This window comes from Myxine glutinosa, chromosome 5 (assembly GCF_964187855.1).
Source record: "Myxine glutinosa chromosome 5, kmMyxGlut1.1, whole genome shotgun sequence".
Classification (NCBI taxonomy): domain Eukaryota; kingdom Metazoa; phylum Chordata; class Myxini; order Myxiniformes; family Myxinidae; genus Myxine; species Myxine glutinosa.
In genome coordinates, this window is record NC_136265.1 from 120,598,844 (window position 1) to 120,621,869 (window position 23,026).

At 41.4% G+C, this 23,026-nt stretch overlaps 1 protein-coding gene across 2 annotated transcripts in view; it reads left to right on the plus strand.

Moving 5' to 3' along the window:
• The window catches only part of LOC137427166 (uncharacterized), an 80,369-nt gene extending 61,704 nt beyond the window's left edge, over positions 1–18,665 (plus strand). The window contains exons 4-6 of one of the 2 annotated variants that reach the window (XM_068116395.2): positions 4,267–4,360; positions 7,467–7,569; positions 17,206–18,665. In XM_068116395.2, the coding sequence (XP_067972496.1) occupies positions 4,267–4,360; positions 7,467–7,569; positions 17,206–18,225 (1,217 nt within the window). In that variant the 3' untranslated portion in view covers positions 18,226–18,665. Of the gene's footprint in view, positions 1–4,236; positions 4,361–7,466; positions 7,570–17,205 lie in introns of both variants that reach the window. The other variant, XM_078778606.1, reaches the window with a different exon arrangement.
• The last annotated feature ends 4,361 nt before the right edge of the window (positions 18,666–23,026 follow it).

The following is a 23,026-nucleotide window of genomic DNA, read 5'->3' on the forward strand; positions in this document are numbered from 1 at the left end:
ATTAAGTGTGATCAAGTTGATAATATGAGATAGATTGATTGATTAAGTGTGATCAAGTTGATACTATGAGATGGATTGATTGATTAAGTGTGATCAAGTTGATACTATGAGATGGATTGATTGATTAAGTGTGATGAAGTTGATAATATGAGATGGATTGATTGATTAAGTGTGATGAAGTTGATACTATGAGATGAATTGATTGATTAAGTGTGATCAAGTTGATAATATGAGATGGATTGATTGATTAAGTGTGATCAAGTTGATAATATGAGATAGATTGATTGATTAAGTGTGATCAAGTTGATACTATGAGATGGATTGATTGATTAAGTGTGATCAAGTTGATACTATGAGATGGATTGATTGATTAAGTGTGATCAAGTTGATAATATGAGATGGATTGATTGATTAAGTGTGATCAAGTTGATAATATGAGATGGATTGATTGATTAAGAGTTCATAATATGAGATGGATTGATTGATTAAGTGTGATGAAGTTGATACTATGAGATGGATTGATTGATTAAGTGTGATTAAGAGTTGATAATATGAGATGGATTGATTGATTAAGTGTGATCAAGTTGATAATATGAGATGGATTGATTGATTAAGTGTGATCAAGTTGATAATATGAGATGGATTGATTGATTCAGAGTTGATAATATGAGATGGATTGATTGATCAAGAGTTGATAATATGAGATGGATTGATTGATTAAGAGTTGATAATATGAGATGGATTGATTGATTAAGAATTGATAATATGAGATGGATTGATTGATTAAGTGTGATGAAGTTGATACTATGAGATGAATTGATTGATTAAGTGTGATCAAGTTGATAATATGAGATGGATTGATTGATTAAGTGTGATCAAGTTGATAATATGGGATGGATTGATTGATTAAGTGTGATCAAGTTGATAATATGGGATGGATTGATTGATTAAGTGTGATCAAGTTGATAATATGAGATGGATTGATTGATTAAGAGTTGATAATATGAGATGGATTGATTGTTTAAGCATGATAAAGTTGATGACACATTGACATTCTTTTCCCACTCTTCTACATGCAAAGCCAACCTGGGAATGGAGCTGATGGGTAACTGACTGCATTTTATTTTTTCCCTGTTGTTGTCTTTTTGCTTCACCTCCTTCTGTGTACTCTTCCTATTGGTCCTCGTCTCTGTCAGTCGTTTCACTTTATCATTATTTAACAAGATGTAAGCAAAGCCACAATGATTCGGCCCAATAAAGGTTCCAAATTGCCGTTCATTTCACCCCCTTCCTAATGAAGAGCCGAAACTCCTTTGACTTGTCAGTTTTACAACACAGAAAATATTCTTATTCCTGACACTGATCCATAATTGCTTCCCCCTATTGATTTCACTTTAGTTGTGGTTATTTGAACTCATCCACTACACCCCCGCCCCCATAACAGTGTCCTTTTAAGGATCTTTGAGGCAAAGTGCTGGGTCTGGAGTGCGAGGAATAGTTGCGGGTTACAGTGGTGGAGGAAGGAGAAGAGGCAAAAGAGAAGCTGGGGAGTGAGAGTAATCTGCCAGAATCCTGCTATTCGGGCCCTCACGGCACTCGCCTGTCTGGGCGCCCTGCCATTTTAATCACTCTCCATTAGATGCGCTTGCTCATGTCTGACTTCAAATGGGAGTGCAGGATGACTGTGAGAGGAATAAAAATGGAAGGGACGTAAAACTAAAACAAGCTACTCTCTTCCTGTATGCGAAATGAGAGCACTCAGCTGCCCAGTTTCCAATAACATTATTTTAATACCAAGCAGCAATGGCTTCTCATTCCCACTTACATATTAAACTTACTAGTGAGGTACCCGTGCTATGCACGGGTGGGAGGCCAGAAGCAAGCAGACAATGCAGATACGGCGAATGCTAAAGCATGAAACCAATAAATGCCACATTCTAGTGGCACCTTCGGTCGCACGTCAGACATGGACAGCAAGTTCGTGAAAGACTTCGGTAAAAAAACGACAAATGGGAAACCATGGAACCAATAAATTCAACATTCCTGTGCAACCTTCAGTCGCACGTCAGACATGGACAGCAAGTTCGTGAAGGATTTCCGTGAATGACGGAATGCCGTGATGGTTTCTACTTTCTAAACGTGAAATTTGCGGATCGCCATATGCAGATTCGCCATTGACTGGGAATGGAACAAACGTACCCGTTTGTTTGTGAACGGGTACGTTTTTCATGGAAGTCCTTCACAAACTTGCTGTGCATGTCTGACGTGCGACTGAAGGTGCTACAGGAATGTGGAATTTATTGGTTCCATGGTTTCCCATTTGTCGTTTTTTTTACCTAAGTCTTTCACGAACTTGCTGTCTATGTCTGACGTGCGCCTGAAGGTGCTACAGGAATTGCGGAATTTATTGGTTTCATGCTTTAGCATTCGCCGTTTCTGCATTGTCTGTTTGTTTCTGGCCTCCCACCCATGCTTAGCACAGGTACCTCATTAGTAACTCCAATCACAAATTAAATAACATTAATATGAAAAACAAACTTTTAACAAAATTCGTGACATAAACAAATATTTAAATCCTGATGTGAAGTTCCGTACGGTTGGGTGAACACAATTACGAATTCAAAATCGTAATTGTATTCACTCAATTCCAATCATTAATTGATACTTTAACAAAAAGATGAACACGATTAACGTTTAACGATTAAACATTATGATTGAATGACGGTTGTATTGGGATATTATCAAACCCGCGCATTGCCGTCATCTGTCCATTTCCGCATTCGCGGCAGGTTCATAATTCTCATCAAAATCTAAACAGTATTTGTAGAATTTCAATAAAAGCCACATCACTGTTCATATCGGTAAATAATATTCCATCGTGTTTGGAAAAATTGCAAAATTGGAAAAATTGGAAAAACAATATAGCCTATTTTACTCCAGGGGGTCCCAGGATTACCCACCCAAATTATCGTTGCGATCGGTTCAGCCGTTTTTGTGGTACCTTCGAACGGACAGATGGACGGACATTTGGTAAATTTTAGTAAGATTGTAAGATTGCAGTCCATGCATATTTCTTTGGGTGCAGAAGGATTAGATTTTGTGGGAATGTTTTGTGGAAGTGCTGTTGTTGGTGTCGCGTTTGGAGCTAATGAGTGGGAAGGGCTAGTGGGGTGTGTGTGTCTTTTTATTGATTAAGTGGGAATAGCTAGCTAATGGGGTGTGTGTGCACATTAGCTAGTGGGGTGTGTGTGCACATTAGCTAGTGGAGTGTGTGTTTCTTTTTATTGATTAAGTGTGATTAGCTAGCTAGTGGGATGTGTGTGTCTAGTGTGGTGTGTGTGCACATTAGCTAGTGGGGTGTGTGTGCACATTAGCTAGTGGAGTGTGTGTTTCTTTTTATTGATTAAGTGTGATTAGCTAGCTAGTGGGATGTGTGTGTCTAGTGTGGTGTGTGTGCACATTAGCTAGTGGGGTGTGTGTGCACATTAGCTAGTGGAGTGTGTGTTTCTTTTTATTGATTAAGTGTGATTAGCTAGCTAGTGGGATGTGTGTGTCTAGTGTGGTGTGTGTGCACATTAGCTAGTGGGATGTGTGTGTCTTTTTTATCGATTAAGTGTGATTAGCTAGCTAGTGGGGTGTGTTGTGTGTGTGTCTTTTTATTGATTGAGTGTGAATAGCTAGCTAGTGGGGTGTGTGTGCACATTAGTTAGTGGGGTGTGTGTGCACATTAGCTAGTGGGGTGTGTGTGTCTTTTTATTGATTAACTGTGATTAGCTAGCTAGTGGGGTGTGTGTGTCTAGTGGGGTGTGTGTGCACAAAAGCTAGTGGGGCGTGTGTGTCTTTTTATTGATTAAGTGTGATTAGCTAGCTAGTGGGGTGTGTGTGTCTAGTGGGGTGTGTGTGCACATTAGCTAGTGGGGTGTGTGTGTCTTTTTATGGATTAAGTGTGATTAGTTAGCTAGTGGGATGTGTGTGTCTAGTGGGGTGTGTGTGCACATTAGCTAGTGTGGTGTGTGTGTGTCTGGTGGGGTGTGTGTGTTTAGTAGGGTGTGTGTGTCTACTGGGGTGTGTGCACATTAGCTAGTGGGGTGTGTGTGCACATTAGCTAGTGGGGTGTGGGTGTCTTGCTCTCTGGCACTTTTTGTCTTTAGTTTAGTTTTTGTATATTGTACACTTGCATTGCCTCTGCCGTTGTAAAAATGTCGTGTCTGATAGCTGATTTTGTGTACTCATCAGGCCTCATCCCCTCGGCTTATTTCTCCTTAGAGAGCCGAGCAGAGTACCAGAAACGAGCCATTACCATCTCTGGAATCTGCTTTGCCCTACTGGCCACCGCTCTCCTCTGCTGCTTCGCGTACAGGTAACAAGGAGATAGAACGGCAGGCTTTTTCACATTTGGTATCACATTTTTATTCTGACGATATCTGTGCGACAAATTTGTGCAGAGGTCTCGGTTCGATTCCCAACCAGGCTATGAACGATGTGGTGCAGCTCGTTGCATCGACGACGTGTGACGTCCCAGGATGGGGGTTACCCCGGGTGTCCCGTCCGCTCACATTAGCTCGTGGACATTGAAGGTACCGTGATGTCTCACAAAGGGAAGGCCATTGTGTGCTTACACCCTGGCCAAATTCCAAATTCCTGCTGCAATGTGCAGACAGACTGCAGTGGCAGCAGAGCTGCACCTCGTTGATGATGCAACCAGCGGATCAATTCGTAATTAGATCCTGGTTCCAATATGCATTTGCTGACGATGACATCAATTTCATTATGTGAGTTGAATGAAACTAAGATTCAAGGGAAACTAAATTCAAACTTCAAAAACAGATAATTATTATATCTGATCACCACTCAGGTTTTCATTTCACTCCTTGTAGGGAAAACTACACCATTAATAGCCGGCGAAGCCGGTGTTGTGAATGAACGCGTACGTATTATGTGGAAAAGCCAGATTTTGCTGAATCCTTTGAGAATTTCGAAGCTTTGACGCACCAAATCGCTCCATGGAGGCCGCCATCTTGCGGTTGTGGAAGTATGCATAAAAAATTGCGAAAAAGTTCAAGAGGAGTTTGTTTCACCCGTCTTTGTTTGATTCACAATCTTATGCACCTCTAATTTGTAATTAAAATACTTTAAGACCAACCTCGTTCCCCGGGCCCGCACGGGCCTGGTTATCTTCAACGAAAATCGTCACCAAACACCGGAACCAATGAGATTCGAGCATTTGAAAAAATATTTCAAAAACCAAATCGCTCCATGGAGGTCGCCATCTTGCGGATGCAGAAGTATGCATAAAAAATTGAGAAAAAGTTCAATAGGAGTTTGTTTCACCCGTCTTTGTTTGATTCACAATCTTATGCACCTCTAATTTGTAATTAAAATACTTTAAGACCAACCTCGTTCCCCGGGCCCGCACGGCCTGGTTATCTTCAACGAAAATCGTCACCAAACACCGGAACCAATGAGATTCGAGCATTTGGAAAAATATGTCAAAAAAGCTTGTTACGCGTTTCGGAGGCTGAAAACGGCGTCAAATATTCTAAAATTGACGAATAATTATTTTTTAGAAATCTCGCGGCCGTAGGGGATAGTTTTTCACGGCCGGAAATATCCGAAGTTGAGACGGAATTCACCGAATTAATCAAGAAGGAAATTTTATAAATTTTTATCTCATCCAGAATGCAAATGGTGTCATTTTAAACTAGGTACGGTACCTACTACCAACTACCTAACTTACTGATGCCATAGTGATGGGTAAAATAGTGGCAAGAGGCTTTGGCTTCGCCGGCTCATTGCGGCTTTGCAGTCGGGTACTAGTAGCCGGCGAAGCCGGTGTTGTGAATGAACGCGTATGTATTATGTTGAAAAGCCAAATTTTACTGGATCTCTTGAGAATTTCGAAGCTTTGACGCACCAAATCCAATCGCTCCATGGAGGCCGCCATCTTGCGGATGCGGAAGTATGCATAACGAATTTTAAAAAGTTCAATAGGAGTTTGTTTCGCCTGTCTTTTTTTGATTCACAATCTTATGCACCTCTAATTTGTAATTAAAATACTTTAAGACCAACCTCGGCCCGCACGGGCCTGGTTATCTTCAACGAAAATCGTCGCCAAACACCGGAACCAATGAGATTCGAGCATTTGAAAAAACATTTCAAAAAAGCTTATTACCACATTTCGGAGGCTGAAAACGGCGTCAAATATTCTAAAATTGACGAAGAATTATTTTTTAGAAATCTCGCGGCCGTAGGGAATAGTTTTTCACGGCCGGAAATATCCGAAGTTGAGACGGAATTCACCGAATTAATCAAGAAGGAAATTTTATAAATTTTAATCTCATCCAGAATGTAAATGGTGTCATTTTAAACTAGGTACGGTACCTACTACCAACTACCTAACCTACTGATGCCATAGTGATACTGATAAAACCACCGTTTAGAGGCCATTTTCCCCCGCAAAGCGGGGGTTGGCCTTTTCGGGGAACGTGGTAGTTGTTGTTTTTTTGGTCCCCTTTTTGAAGCAATGTTTTACGGCCGGATGCCCTTCCTGACGCCAACCCTTTTTGCCACCTTCAACGACAAACAGGGAATTACCAGTGAACTGGTACTCAATTAGCCGACCTCGGAAGGATGACAGGCTGAGTCAACCCCCCTGGCATTAATTCGGCGATCGACCGGGATTCGAACCCAGGATCCTAGGATCCTAAGCCGGCACCCTAGCCGCTAGCCCAACACCAACACCCAACACCAGTTGATAGTGATGGGTAAAATAGTGGCAAGAGGCTTTGGCTTCGCCGGCTCATTGCGGCTTTGCAGTCGGGTACTAGTAAGTTAATGCAACTTCAGTTCATTCCCCAATCGTTTATGTAGTGGCCATGCCATGTCTTGCTTCGTGTGCCCTTGATTGGCTGAGAAATGTCACAAGACTTTCATAAACAATCAGTGAGCAGGTTGTATTTCCTGCCATTTACTGATTTGACATTTTAACATTGTATTTCTTTCACATTCTCCAAATGGTTCCTTTTTTTATTGTTTTGGATTCACAAGTATCGTAGTCTTCTTCTTCTTCGTTCGTATGCAGCACATGGCCGTGGGTAGCCATTCGCCACCGATGCCTCGCCCCCTGTGGGTTAGAGCAGGAATTTGTAATTTGTAGACCAGGTGCTGGAGATAACTCGCCTACTTTTCACGGAGGGCACCATGGGATCTTTCAGGTTTCAGGCCCTTTTAACGTCCATCCGAGGGACGGCACACACATTGATGAATCGTCCTGCCTGCAAAACACCAGGATGGCAGTTTATAGCTGGGTCGAGATTTTAACAGGTTAGACAGCTCGGAGGTGTGCGTGTGTGTACTTCTCGGCTATCCTGTCAGCCCAAGAATAGTAAGGCCTAATGATTCCTCGTGTCAGTGTACACACAGTTTGATCCTTTCTATTATAATCATTGTGATTTATCTTGTATCAGAAGGCAGAGGAGGAAGGGCGGAGCCGAGCGAGGCAGAGTGATCTCCAACAAAGAAATGGAACAAGGTGACAGACGGAGAGCAGGAGATCGCGTTCCTTTAACGGTGAGATAACAATGAAGGTGAATGGCCGGATCTGACACGTGGCAGACTTCCTGTAATTAATCGATTTCCGTTTGTCTTTTTTGTTGCAAAATTGGCTGATTGACAAGCTTAATGATGGACATTTTTGTTCTTACCTTCATTTATTTCTTAACAACACCTTCATTTCATTTCTTTCTTTCTTGAAAGCATACCTTTATTTATTGATACCTTCATTCTTTCTTTCTTGATAGCATACCTTCATTTCTTGATACTGAAGGAACTGCGCTCCAACGCGAGTCGAAAGAATTGACGCGACCAAAGACGGAATTCGTCCGAGTTGCTTTATTGAAACAAAACAGCTCAGGTATTCTGACAAGCCCGTTTATCGGGCAGCAATATATATACACATTTATGTCGGGAAGTTTGCCCGGCAAAAGCTATACCGGGCATGCCCGGGTGTCAAGGGCGAGCCTTGGAAAGGCGAGTCTGGACCTGCCCGGGCGTGTTTGGCTGCGGCCTGGCAAGTCGAGGCTGGGCGTGCCCGGGCGCTCTGGGCGAGCCCTGGAAAGGCGATAGCGGGCGTGCCCGGGCGCTCTGGGCGAGCCCTGGAAAGGCGATAGCGGGCATGCCCGGACGCTCTGGGCGAGCCCTGGAAAGGCGATAGCGGGCATGCCCGGACGCTCTGGGCGAGCCCTGAAAAGGCGATAGCGGGCATGCCCGGACGCTCTGGGCGAGCCCTGGAAAGGCGAGAGCGGGCATGCCCGGGAAAGACGAGACCGGGCGTGCCCGGGAGGTTCGGGCGTGCCCGGGAACAGTGAGTCCGGGCATGCCCGGGAGAGGCGCGTCTGGCCGTGTTCTGGCCGGTGCAAGGCGATTGTGTGCATCCAGCGGTAACCGCTACAATACCTTCATTTCTTTCTTTCTTGATCGCATACCTTCATTTCTTGATACCTTCATTTCTTTCTTTCTTGATCGCATACCTTCATTTCTTGATACCTTCATTTCTTGATACCTTCATTTCTTTCTTTCTTGATCGCATACCTTCATTTCTTGATACCTCATTTCTTTCTTTCTTGAGAGCATACCTTCATTTCTTGATACCTTCATTTCTTTCTTTCTTGATAGCATACCTTCATTTCTTGATACCTTCATTTCTTTCTTTCTTGATAGCAGCCCAGCCAGGGCTGTTTACAAGTGGTTTCTTATGAATGGTCAATTAAAAATACGATTTACATTGAAAAACAAAATGCATTCTAACTCTTCAATTCTGTTTTTCAAACGCACTCAAATATGTAAGTGCCTGTATTTAATTATTTTTCACTTTGTTCTTCATTTCCCTCTGGTGTGTCTGGATATTGAGGGAGACGAGCGGTTGAATGGTAATTAGTTGATTTAAAATTGCAAACAAAGTTTTCTTGGTTAGCCTGGTGTTGGCTTAGCAGTTAGGGTGCCGGCTTGGGATCCTAGGATCCTGGGTTTGAATCCCGGTCGATCGCTGAATTAACGCCAGGGGGGTTGACTCAGCCTGTCATCCTTCCGAGGTCGGCAAATTGAGTACCAGCTTGCTGGGATGAATGATCCCGGTGTGTACCCTGGTTTAGAATAGGTACACCGTATCCCTGCGCATCGTAAGAGGCGACCAAGGGTTGGCGTCAGGAAGGGCATCCAGCCATAAAAACATTGCCTCAAACAGGGAACCATGATTGTCATGGGGCCCGCAAGGCTAACCCCTGCTCTAGCGGGGAAAAATGGCCTCAAAACGATCATTCATTCATTCATTCATCCAAGAAAACATACATCGTACGAGCAATCTGGACGAGTTCAGGTGTCATCCTTCCTCAGGTGAACATCGTCATGAACTGTGGTCCTGGCATGGTCCCTTGGTCCAATTAACTATCCCGTAGGAATTTATTGCGGCCTACCATCTGGGCCAAAAGACCATCTCACCACAGTGCAATAGCAGGGATTAGCCAAGCAATACACTCTTGCAATTGTGGCCGGAAATGTCCTTACATACAGTGCCTTCAGAAAGTATTCACACCCCTTGACTTTTTCACATTTTGTTGTGTTACAGCCTTAAACTGGATTAAAGTGAGATATTTTTGTCACTGATCTACACATAGTAACCCATAATGTCAAAGTGGATTTTTGGTTCATGAGTTATCAAGTGACCACTATATTCGTCATGTGTGTGCGTCTGTCTGTGTGTGTGTCTGTGTGTCTGTCTGTATGCAGCATAACTACCCGATGATATCATCCGATCTTGATGAAACTTGGGTGGGATGTTGATATCATGATCTAGTTTTGTCCTGCCTAGAGTGGGCGTATTGCATTGCAAAAAGACATCAAAAAAGATGTCTTTTTAGGGGGTAATCAATTTCAAGCTACATCTTCTCCGAGGGGTTTGGTGGAATCTGGCAGGGGATTCGGTATTTGGTTAGGCCAATGTCATGTGTCTAGCCCCACAGAGCTCGATTTTTCATTTTTTTTTCATTTAATTAATTAATTTATTTATTTATTTATTTATTTATCATTTCAAGGTCAGTAACCTTCGTTTTGACATTTCCGGGCCTGGCCTGTCCGGGCCTGTTTCGGTTATAGTCTGTCCTTTGTCATTGAATACCGCTCGCTCGTGAACCATCGTCGACTCCTGACTAGTTCTTTTTTTAAAAAGTTTTACAAAATAATTAAAAATGAAGTACAGAAATATATAATTCACATAAGTGTTCAGCCCCCTGAGTGAATACTTCATAGAAGCACCTTTAGTAGCGATTACAGCTTCAAGTCTTCTTGGGTATGTCTGTATCAGCTTTGCAAATCTAGATTTGGGGTGTTTCTCCCATTCTTCCTCGCAGATTTGCTCAAGCTCTGTCAAGTTGGATTGGGAGTGTTGGTGAATAGCAATATTCAAGTGTTTCCACAGACTCTCAATGAGATTAATGTCTAGGCTTTGTCTGGGCCACTCAAGGACTTTCACGTTCTTGTTCTGAAGCCATTCCAGTGTTTCTTTGGTTGTATGCTTGGGGTAATTGTTGTGTTGGAATGTAAATCTTCGCCACAGTCTAACGTTTTTTGCACTCTGAAACAGGTTGTCCTCAAGGATTTGCCTGTATTTGGCTTCATTCATTGTTCCCGCTATCCTTACAAGTCTCCCAGTCTCAACCGCTGAAAAGCATCCCCATAGCATGATGCTGCTAACACCATGCTTTACGGTAGCGATGTTGTTAGATGGGTGATGAGCTGTGCTTGGTTTCTGCTAGACATAGCGCTTTTCATTCAGTCCAAAGATGACGATGATGTCAAGTCTCCTCGAGCAATGATGGCATTGCCTTTCTATGGCTGGTACACACAGGTAAGTGTGTGGTATAGACGGGGGGTCGCCACTCTTCTCCGTCTCTCAGTTGGCCGTTGGGGAATTCACCCTCTTCCGCCCGTGCTGTTGGAGTCGACTGGACTCTCATCCACCAGATGTGCAGAGCCATCTGCCATTTACACCGCATGGCTGCGGACCGTTACCCTGGTAAGGGGGGCTGACAGGTACTACACCTTGTCCACAGGTGACCTGGGGTTATGCAAGGCAGGGGCATCCATCCTCCTGAGGTATCAGAAGACACCCGCATATCCAAAGAGGTCATTGTTTGTCTCATCAGACGACTGAAGCTTTTGCCTCATGCTCTCAGTCTTTCACGTGCCTTTATGCAAACTCCAGGTGTTCTGTCATGTGTCTTTTTCTCAGTGGTGGCCTCCGTATGGCCACTCTCCCATAAAGCCTAGATTTGTGAAGTGCTGCAGACACTGTTGTGCTTCCGGCAGGTTCTCCAATCTCAGCCAAGGAACTCGGTAGTTCTGTCAGGGTGGTCATTGGGTTCGTGGTCACCTCTCTGACCGAGGTCCTTCTTTCCCGGTTGCTCAGTTTGGTCGGACGGCCAGCTCTAGGAAGGGTCTGGGTAGTTCTGTATTCTTTCCATTTCCTTTCCACATTATGGGGTATTATGTGTCGATCAGTGACAAAAAAAAATCTCAATTTATTTCATTTTTAATTCAGGTTGTAATAACAAAATGTGAAAAAGTCAATGGGTGTGAATACTTTCTGAAGGCATTGAAGTTCAATCATTTACTGTGTACATGCGGTGAAGTAAGGACAGAAACAGTACATCTACAAAAAGGAACCACTTTATTTAACTACAGCATACATATTGCTACGATAGTGTATGGTTACACAGGCAAGTGGCTGATTAAAGATCCTTCACTCCGATGAATAAGTAATCACAAAGACAATTTAACATTGCCACGAGTCCCTGCACTGAGAAATATAAACATAACAGAAAGGACACAGAAAAACGAACAAACACAAAAGTGAACATTGGAAACTTCCTTTGAATATCAAATCTTTTCCCACATGGACCCAGCTGGCAGTTTCTGACTTCAATCAAACACACTCGGCTGGATTGCCTCGAGGGAAAGGGATTGACGTGGCTTATAGCCCTTGTGATGAAATGTGGCGGCGTTCGTGTTCTCATTCTTCTGGAGACCGAATAGCTGTTTCTCTTGAGCCTCAACACACCGAAAAGCTGCTCGTGGGATTCGGAGCCGGCTCTGGTTGCTCTGGTTGTGGATGGTCGACTCGTTTTTTTCGCCCGATTGTGGCCCAGCTTCGGCCTTGTGCACCACACTGTTTCGTAGCTGCTGCTGCCACAACGGCTCTCTTCTCCACTACTGAACTCGACCTCCTTACTGCTGTATGAGGATCTTATATCGGAAAGCCAGGCAATCGGAGATGCCAACCTGGCCAGCACCTTCCAGATCATTACTTCTCCCTCACTCCTCTCTTACCCTCTGCCACCCATCCCATGAATCTTACATCTTCGGAACATCAAGTGGGCGTGAGCTCTGCTGGCACACTTTTGTGCTCTTGGAGAAGTAAATTAGGTGCAGTTAATTACCTCCGCTACTGAATGAAGGTGTATGGAGGTTATGTTTTCAGCCCTGTCTGTCTGTGAGCAGGATATCTTAAAAAGTTATGGACGGACTCGGACGAAATTTGGTGGACGAGTTGGGTGTGGGGCAAGGATGGGTTTATTAATTTTTTTTGAAGATTGAGATCCGGATCCAGATCCAGATCCGAAAATTATTGAAGTGATTCTTCACCATTGAGAGATGACGCCAAAAACAATATATGGCAGGATATCTCAAAAATTATTGATGGATTCAGACGAAATTTGGTGGACGAGTTAGGTGTGTGGCAAGGATGAGTTCATTAAATTTTGTCGAATATTGAGATCCAGATCCAGATCCGAAAATTATTGAAGTGATTCTTCACCATTGAGAGATAAGGCCAAAAACAATATATAGCAGGATATCCTAAAAAGTTAGTGATGGATTCAGACGAAATTTGGTGGACGATGTGGGTGTGTGGCAAGGATGGGTTTATTAAATTTTGTTGAAGATTGAGATCCGGATCCAGATCCAGATCCGAAAATTATTGAAGTGATTCTTCACCATTGATAGATGATGCCAAAAACAATATATGGCAGGATTTCTCAAAAAGTTAATGATGGATTCAGACGAAATTTGGTGGAAGAGTTAGGTGTGTGGCAAGGATGGGTTCATTAAATTTCGTCGAATATTGAGATCCAGATCCAGATCCGAAAATTATTGAAGTGATTCTTCACCATTGAGAGATGACGCCAAAAACAATATATGGCACGATATTTCAAAATGTTGTTGATGGATTCAGATGAAATTTGGTGGATGAGTTGGTTGTGTGACAAGGACAAATTGATTTGACTTTAATGAAGATCTGGATCTGGAGACGAGAATCTTTTTTTTTTTTTAAGTGATTCTTCACCATTGATAGATGATGCCAAAAACAATATATGGCAGGATTTCTCAAAAAGTTAATGATGGATTCAGACGAAATTTGGTGGAAGAGTTAGGTGTGTGGCAAGGTGGGTTCATTAAATTTCGTCGAATATTGAGATCCAGATCCAGATCCGAAAATTATTGAAGTGATTCTTCACCATTGAGAGATGACGCTAAAAACAATATATGGCAGGATATCTCAAAAATTATTGATGGATTCAGACCAAATTTGGTGGACAAGTTGGGTGTGTGGCAAGGATGGGTTTATTAAATTTTGTCGAAGATTGAAATCCGGATCCTTATCCAGATCCAAAAATTATTGAAGTGATTATTTACCATTGAGAGATAAGGCCAAAAACAATATATAGCAGGATATCCTAAAAAGTTAGTGATGGATTCAGACGAAATTTGGTGGACGATGTGGGTGTGTGGCAAGGATGGGTTTATTAAATTTTGTTGAAGATTGAGATCCGGATCCAGATCCAGATCCGAAAATTATTGAAGTGATTCTTCACCATTGATAGATGATGCCAAAAACAATATACGGCAGGATTTCTCAAAAAGTTAATGATGGATTCAGACGAAATTTGGTGGAAGAGTTAGGTGTGTGGCAAGGATGGGTTCATTAAATTTCGTCGAATATTGAGATCCAGATCCAGATCCGAAAATTATTGAAGTGATTCTTCACCATTGAGAGATGACGCCAAAAACAATATATGGCACGATATTTCAAAATGTTGTTGATGGATTCAGATGAAATTTGGTGGAAGAGTTAGGTGTGTGGCAAGGATGAGTTCATTAAATTTCGTCGAATATTGAGATCCAGATCCAGATCCGAAAATTATTGAAGTGATTCTTCACCATTGAGAGATGACGCCAAAAACAATATATGGCACGATATTTCAAAATGTTGTTGATGGATTCAGATGAAATTTGGTGGATGAGTTGGTTGTGTGACAAGGACAAATTGATTTGACTTTAATGAAGATCTGGATCTGGAGACGAGAATCTTTTTTTTTTTTTAAGTGATTCTTCACCATTGAGTGATAAGGCCAAAAACGATAATATGGCACGACATTTCAAAATGTTGTGAACGACTTATGACAAAATTTGGTGGATAAGTTAGTTACGTGACAAGAACAAGCCCATTAGATCTTTGTTACGGTCCGGATCAGGATCCGGCCTATCGGTGGGATACAAAACGTAATGTCCAGCCTGGCTTAGGTATGCTCTGCTCTCCCGAGTGCCATTCTAGTTCCGTCAGTAATTAATATATACCCAGCTGGTGTGAGAACAATGACCGCTGCCTCTGGTGTTATTGGAATGACCGAATATACCGGCACCATTTACCCCTCCCACCGCATCTTGCTCCTAAAGTTGTAAATTAAATATTTCCCCATTGCTTCAGAACTCTGCATAAGCCCCAGGCCCTGAGTCTTAGTAACCATTCCCATTTATTTATCAACTCCTGAAGAATTGTCCAGGAAGCTGTCGGAAACAATGGATGTATTTCCCTGCATTTTACATTTACTTATCTTTTCGTTTCTGCACATTAAAACAGAGTGAAAAGGAAACAGGCGAGACAAAACAATGCTATGATGTCATACAGACAAACACATGAAAAACAATTCACAAAGTGAAACATATACGTCTATATATTACGTACAAGATTAATAGGTCAAATCACATAATATCGAATCTACCTAGATTGTTACTACATGCAGGTTTGTTGACATCAAGCCATCGTTTTGCTTTATAAATAAATATTTTAAATACCCTGAAGAAACGATCAAAGGGCATTATTTAAAAACTCCACATATGTATGACCAAGACGTTTGTTTATAACTAGGCTTTTGTCTAATATAACCTTCACGGCAATCATAAATATACCTTACGGCCAATCACGTGCACATTTGAACAGGCTTGATGTTTTTACCAGAAATTTCCAAATATTCACTTCAAACCTTTTTGTTATCTCACATGCCACCTTCTTGAATTACACCACATGCGCCACCTTCTTGAATTACACCACATGCGCCACCTTCTTGAATTACACCACATGCGCCACCTTCTTGAATTTCACCACATGCGCCTCCTTCTTGAATTTCACCACATGCGCCACCTTCTTGAATTTCACCACATGCGCCACCTTCTTGAATTTCACCACATGCGCCACCTTCTTGAATTTCACCACATGCGCCACCATCTTGAATTTCACCACATGCGCCACCATCTTGAATTTCACCACATGCGCCACCTTCTTGAATTTCACCACATGCGCCACCTTCTTGAATTTCACCACATGTGCCACCTTCTTGAATTTCACCACATGTGCCACATTCTTGAATTTCACCACATGTGCCACCTTCTTGAATTTCACCACATGTGCCACCTTCTTGAATTTCACCAATGCGCCACCTTCTTGAATTTCGCCACATGTGCCACATTCTTGAATTTCATCACATGTGCCACCTTCTTGAATTTCGCCACATGTGCCACATTGTTGAATTTCATCACATGGGCCACCTTCTTGAATTACACCACATGCGCCACCTTCTTGAATTTCACCACATGCGCCACCTTCTTGAATTTCACCACATGCGCCACCATCTTGAATTTCACCACATGCGCCACCTTCTTGAATTTCACCACATGCGCCACCTTCTTGGATTTCACCACATGCGCCACCTTCTTGAATTACACCACATGCGCCACCTTCTTGAATTTCACCACATGTGCCACCATCTTGAATTTCACCACATGTGCCACCATCTTGAATTTCACCACGTGCACCACCTTCTTGAATTTTACCACATGTCCCACCATCTTGAATTTCACTACATGCGCCACCATTTTGAATTTCACCACATGTGCCACCTTCTTGAATTTCACCACATGCACCATCATCTTGAATTTCACCACATGCGCCACCATTTTGAATTTAACCACATGCTCCACCATCTTTGGTGGAGACATGGTGACTTTGGTGGAGACTTTGGTGGAGACATCCACCACACATGCACCACCATCTTGAATTTCACCATGTGCGCCATCTTCTTGAATTTCACCACATGCGCCACTATCTCAAATTTAACCACATCTGCCACCATCTTGAATTGCACCACATGCGCCACCATTTTGAATTTCACCACATGCGTCACGATCTTGAATTTCACCACATGCGCCACCTTCTTGAATTTCACCACATGCGCCACCTTCTTGAATTTCGCCACATGTGCCACCATCTTGAATTTCGCCACATGTGCCACCATCTTGAATTTCGCCACATGTGCCACCATCTTGAATTTACATCAATCCACACATGTAAATCTTCCTTTTTGTGAGTCCACGTGAAATTGTAACCAGCTTCATCATAATATGGAGTTATTATACTGTTCTGTGCGAACTTTTCATATGGGTCGGTTTCTGTTGACTCAACGTTACAAACGATTCACTCGTACAGGTAAGCCCTCCTCTGCTCACACCCCTTGTACATGTTGACTTGAGGCTATGAGTGATTCACGAGTACAGGTAAGTGCCGTCCCCTCGCCCCCACCCCTCATCCATTTATTCCTTTGAGTGAAACAGAAAGAAAGACAGGTAAGTATAGGCAGTGGTTTTTTACCTGTACCTGTTTCTCTCTTCTTCACGTGCTTATTCATCTGAACCCTCAACATGGACCACCTACTGAAGAATGCTTGCTTGCCTGGTTGATGGTCTCCATGAATTTTGCTATCTCTGCGTCTCTACCCTGTCTCTCTGTCTCTCAAACCAGATTTGTCTTTTATCGTTTAGTTACTCGCTGGAGAACAAAGAAGCATCGGAGTAAAATCCACAGCCTTCCTCTCTACACCTGCTCTACCGCCACGGACACTTCCTGCTCTTCCTCCTTCACTCTCACCCACATCACCTTCATGTTCCCCTCGATCGTTTGGATCCGCTGCCAGTTCTTCCATCTCTCCAGACGCTCTTTCTCCCTCAGTATCGCAGCCACTCACACAATCTCCCTCTCACCCACACTCTTCCTCACTCGCCCACTCTCCTTCTCCCTCTTTCCCATTCTCACCCTCCCTCTCTCTTCGACCTCTCCTTCTACCAACTCCTGTGTTGACAAGAAGAGGAGCCGAAGAGGAGACAGAACAAGGAGTCGAAGAAATGTTAGAAAATGTGGGACAGCGTGACAGAGAGAAAGGAAGAGAGGTCTGGAGGGAAAAACAGGATAGAGGAAGAGGAGAAAAACATGGTGTCAGTCAAGAGACTGAGAGTCAGAGGCAAAGGAGGGAAGCATGGAGGAAGGAGCAGGAAATAGAATGGCAAAGAGACAACGAGGGGAATTGGAGGGAAGTGGAAAGAGAGAGAAGTCTGAGGAACAGAGAGATATGGAATGCAGAAGACAAAGAAGAGGGAAGAAGGCAAAGGTGGAAGGAAGAAGACAAGGAAGATGGAGGTCTTGAAATTTCTTGCGAAGGAAGAGATATAACAACTACAATACATCAGAGAAGACTCACGAATTGGGGCAAATTGACGCTGGAGAGATGGTGGGGAAGTGCAAGGAAGGAGGAGAGAAAGCCCGTGGAGAAGAAGGTCATGGAGAAGGGCAGGGGTCGGCAAAGGGTTACGGAAAAGTACAGAGTTGGAAAGAAAGAAAGAGCGAGAGACAGGTTGAGGGAAGTGAGAAACAAACAAAGGGGAGATGAGAGAAGACAAGGTGAAAGGGATAAGAACTTCAACCACTTGAAAGCTGTGGAATTGGAGAGAGCGGACCAGGAAGCAGGGAAAGCGACAGAGAGTGTGCGGGAAAGGAGTTGGAATTGAACTTTTAAGACTTTACTCCTTGTCTTGTCCTCTCTCTTTGAACTACTGACCCGACTTGAACTAACAATTGAGACTTTGGTTTGACCTTTGACGTGAAATGCGAAATGTTGCTGCTTTCGAGTTTACATAATGTAATTATTATTATTATTATTTATTATTTTGTCCTTTCTCTTACCCCACCCTCCTCCCCCTTGCTTTACGTCTACCTTCTCGCCTTCACCCACACCTTCTCTGTCCTCGCGATCTTTTTGACCCTGTGACTCTGACCACCTGTCTCTCACTGAGTTACCTGGGCCTAGTGTAATTGGCCAGCCATAGAAAGTGTTCCGAGTCATTGAGCACAGGGGTTGTGGAGCAGGAGAACCAAGGATCCTTGTTTACCAACCAGGAAGCTGTATTAATGTTGCAATTGCAAAATAAAAACAGTGTGTCTGTCTGCCTCTGGCTTTCTCGTCGTCTTGTCCTTCTCAACAGAAAGGTAACCAAAAGATCAATATAAACGTAACCTCTGTCCACCTTCGGTAATTGGATCACTCATTTTCTCAAAAGGCTGAAGTGCAACACTGGAAGCAAACATGATAATGGAAGTATGCGATACCTGTAGGTGCAGGACGACTCACCTGTTGGGTTATTCGGATAATCGTGTCCTGTCTTTCAAAGCTTGGGCAATGGGTGTCGGTAATTGTCCAGATCGGGAAATAGTTAAACAAGTGAGAAAAAACATTTTATAAATATGGGAAAAAACATTTAATAAATATGGGAAAAAACATTTTATAAATATGTGAAAAAACATTTTATAAATATGGGAAAAAACATTTTATAAATATGGGAAAAAACATTTTATAAATATGGGAAAAAACATTTTATAAATATGGGAAAAAACATTTTATAAATATGGGAAAAAACATTTTATAAATATGGGAAAAAACATTTTATAAATATGGGAAAAAAACATTTTATAAATATGGGAAAAAACATTTTATAAATATGGGGAAAAACTTTTATAAATATGGGAAAAAACATTTTATAAATATGGGAAAAAACATTTTATAAATATGGGAAAAAACATTTTATAAATATGGGAAAAAACATTTTATAAATATGGGAAAAAACATTTTATAAATATGGGGAAAAACTTTATAAATATGGGGAAAAACCATAAATATGGGAAAAAACATTTATACATATGGGAAAAAACATTTTATAAATATGGGAAAAAAACATTTTATAAATATGGGAAAAAACTTTAAATATGCGAAAAAACATTTTATAAATACGGGAAAAAACTATAAATATGGGAAAAACATTTTATAAATATGGGAAAAAACATTTTATAAATATGGGAAAAAACATTTTATAAATATGGGAAAAAACCTTTTATAAATATGGGAAAAAACATTTTATAAATATGGGAAAAAACATTTTATAAATATGGGAAAAAACATTTTATAAATATGGGAAAAAACATTTTATAAATATGTGAAAAAACATTTTATAAATATGGGAAAAAACATTTTATAAATATGGGAAAAAACCTTTTATAAATATGGGAAAAAACATTTATAATATGGGAAAAAACATTTTATAAATATGGGGAAAAACCATAAATATGGGAAAAAACATTTATACATATGGGAAAAAACATTTTATAAATATGGGGAAAAAACATTTTATAAATATGGGAAAAAACTTTAAATATGCGAAAAAACATTTTATAAATATGGGAAAAAAACATTTTATAAATATGGGGAAAAACATTTATAAATATGGGAAAAAACATTTTATAAATATGGGGGAAAACATTTTATAAATATGGGAAAAAACATTTATAAATATGGGAAAAAACATTTTATAAATATGGGAAAAAACATTTTATAAATATGGGAAAAAACATTTTATAAATATGGGAAAAAACATTTTATAAATATGGGAAAAAACATTTTATAAATATGGGAAAAAACATTTTATAAATATGGGAAAAAACTTTATAAATATGGGAAAAAGCATTTTATAAATATGGGAAAAAACCTTTTATAAATATGGGAAAAAGCATTTTATAAATATGGGAAAAAACCTTTTATAAATATGGGAAAAAACATTTTATAAATATGGGAAAAAACATTTTGGGATGCAATCCAATGACAAGGTAGGAATGACGCCACAATGCAACACCACAATCAATCCTTCTGCGGATTTCCCTCACGACATGTTTTGACATTTTTGTTGTATGTGGGAATAGTAACAATTGTATGAAGGTGTCCATGTTATAGGTAGTTGTAGATTTGTAGTGTGTGTTGGTGTAATTGTGGATTTTATTCGTTGTGGGATTGAGACAGAAAACGTCAAAAGATGTTGTGATGGCATTCCTAAAAGGGTTGTGGTGTCGTTCATACGTTGTCATTCTTTCCTACCTTGTTTGGTTGTTTTTTGGGGATTCCAGCCTTAAATGTTTTTTTCATGAAATAATAAGTTTTTTTCTGACTTCCTTAACTCCCGATCTGGATACCGATGACGTGAGCATCCAAGGAATTATTCTGAGTGGTGTTTACATGTGGAACTACCTGATCCTCACCCCCCTCAACCTGTTGTCCTTCACTTTTGGAGTCATCTATTTATTTATTTTGAATGCCAACATGGCCGAATTTTTATTTACCCTCTCTCATTTCACTACTTCTTCTGTTCTATACTCCTATATATTCCCACTCTTCCTCCCTTCTGTCCCAAACTCCACACACCTCCTTTCCTCCTCCTACAGTCATACATTCTCCACTTTTCCTCAATTTACTCCATACCTATACGTACACAATAAAGAGATACCTGCATTCCTATCCTCTTCCTTTCTGTTCTTTTTCTCAACGTTGGCATTTCCAATTTCTTCCCTCCCCACCCCTCTCTATCCTGTGTATGTTTAATAAATATATGCCTTATATAGGGGTCACATGATCACATCTATTTACATAAGGAGGAGGTACTGCACGATTTGCTTGGACTTTAGAACACTCTTTTTAATAACCGGTACGACCCCTTGCTAACTTCAATGGAAGCATGAGTGGACCATTCTGAGCCATTTTCCTTCGTAAATTATGCATTTTGTCCTCCCTTACAATTCACGACAGAGACTTTTTACAGCAGGAAGTGAGTTTTATGGCATCAGGTTGTGTGGTATAGAGCACCGACGTGTGATGTCACGTTGGCATGACGACGCTCGACTGGTTCCAAGCTAAAATCGCTTTGCATGTTGAATCGTTACTAAATATGGCTGCTGTGTGGAGTACCTCACTTGTGACGAACCAAAGACGTTACAAAGAGGAGAGAATCATTTAAAATTGGATCATGTGGAGAACCTGTCATATTTTCCAGGAGAACCTGGGGGAGTTTTCCAAGACAGCACGAAAGAGAAATCTTACACAATTGTGGTTTGTTATCATGTCACTCTGTACAAGCGGATGTGTACGTACAACGTTGTCCCATATACTCACTTCTGACCTTGTGTCTGCTTTGGAAAGTCATGTTGGGGGAAGAGAAGAGTTCAGTGTCTATTTTATTTTGATCTTTTTTCCTATTGCAGTATCTATGGCCATATTGGAGACGAGTCCATGTAATTTTCACTGTGTGTATCTCCATGTACATTTCTAAAAGTACCATTCTCTCCCCATATGGTAACTTATTGGTCGACCTCCCCATGTACATTTCTAAAAGTACCATTGTCTCCCCATATGGTAACTTATTAGCCGACCTCCCCATTTACATTTCTAAAAGTACCATTGTCTCCCCATATGGTAACTTTAGCCGACCTCCCCATGTACATTTCTAAAAGTACCATTGTCTCCCCATATGGTAACTTATTAGCCGACCTCCCCATGTACATTTCTAAAAGTACCATTCACTCCCCATATGGTAACTTATTAGCCGACCTCCCCATGTACATTTCTAAAAGTACCATTGTCTCACCATATGGTAACTTATTAGCCGACCTCCCCATTTACATTTCTAAAAGTACCATTGTCTCCCCATATGGTAACTTATTAGCCGACCTCCCCATTTACATTTCTAAAAGTACCATTGTCTCCCCATATGGTAACTTATTAGCTGACCTCCCCATGTACATTTCTAAAAGTACCATTGTCTCCCCATATGGTAACTTATTAGCCGACCTCCCCATTTACATTTCTAAAAGTACCATTGTCTCCCCATATGGTAACTTATTAGCCGACCTCCCCATGTACATTTCTAAAAGTACCATTGTCTCCCCATATGGTAACTTATTAGCCGACCTCCCCATTTACATTTCCAAAAGTACCATTGTCTCCCCATATGGTAACTTATTAGCCGACCTCCCCATGTCCATTTCTAAAAGTACCATTGTCTCCCCATATGGTAACTTATTAGCCGACCTCCCCATTTACATTTCTAAAAGTACCATTGTCTCCCCATATGGTAACTTATTAGCCAACCTCCCCATGTACATTTCTAAAAGTACCATTGTCTTCCCCCCATATGGTAACTTATTAGCCGACATCCCCATGTACATTTCTAAAAGTACCATTGTCTCCCCCCCCATATGGTAACTTATTAGCCGACATCCCCATGTACATTTCTAAAAGTACCATTGTCTGCCCCCCATATGGTAACTTATTAGCCGACTTCCCCATGTACATTTCTAAAAGTACCATTGTCTCCCCATATGGTAACTTATTAGCCGCCCCACCCCCCCTCCACTCCCCCCCCCCCTCCTTTAATCATTTGCAATAACTTATGTCTGTCTGTATCTGTGTGTCTGTCCAGGCCGTAACTTTTTTAC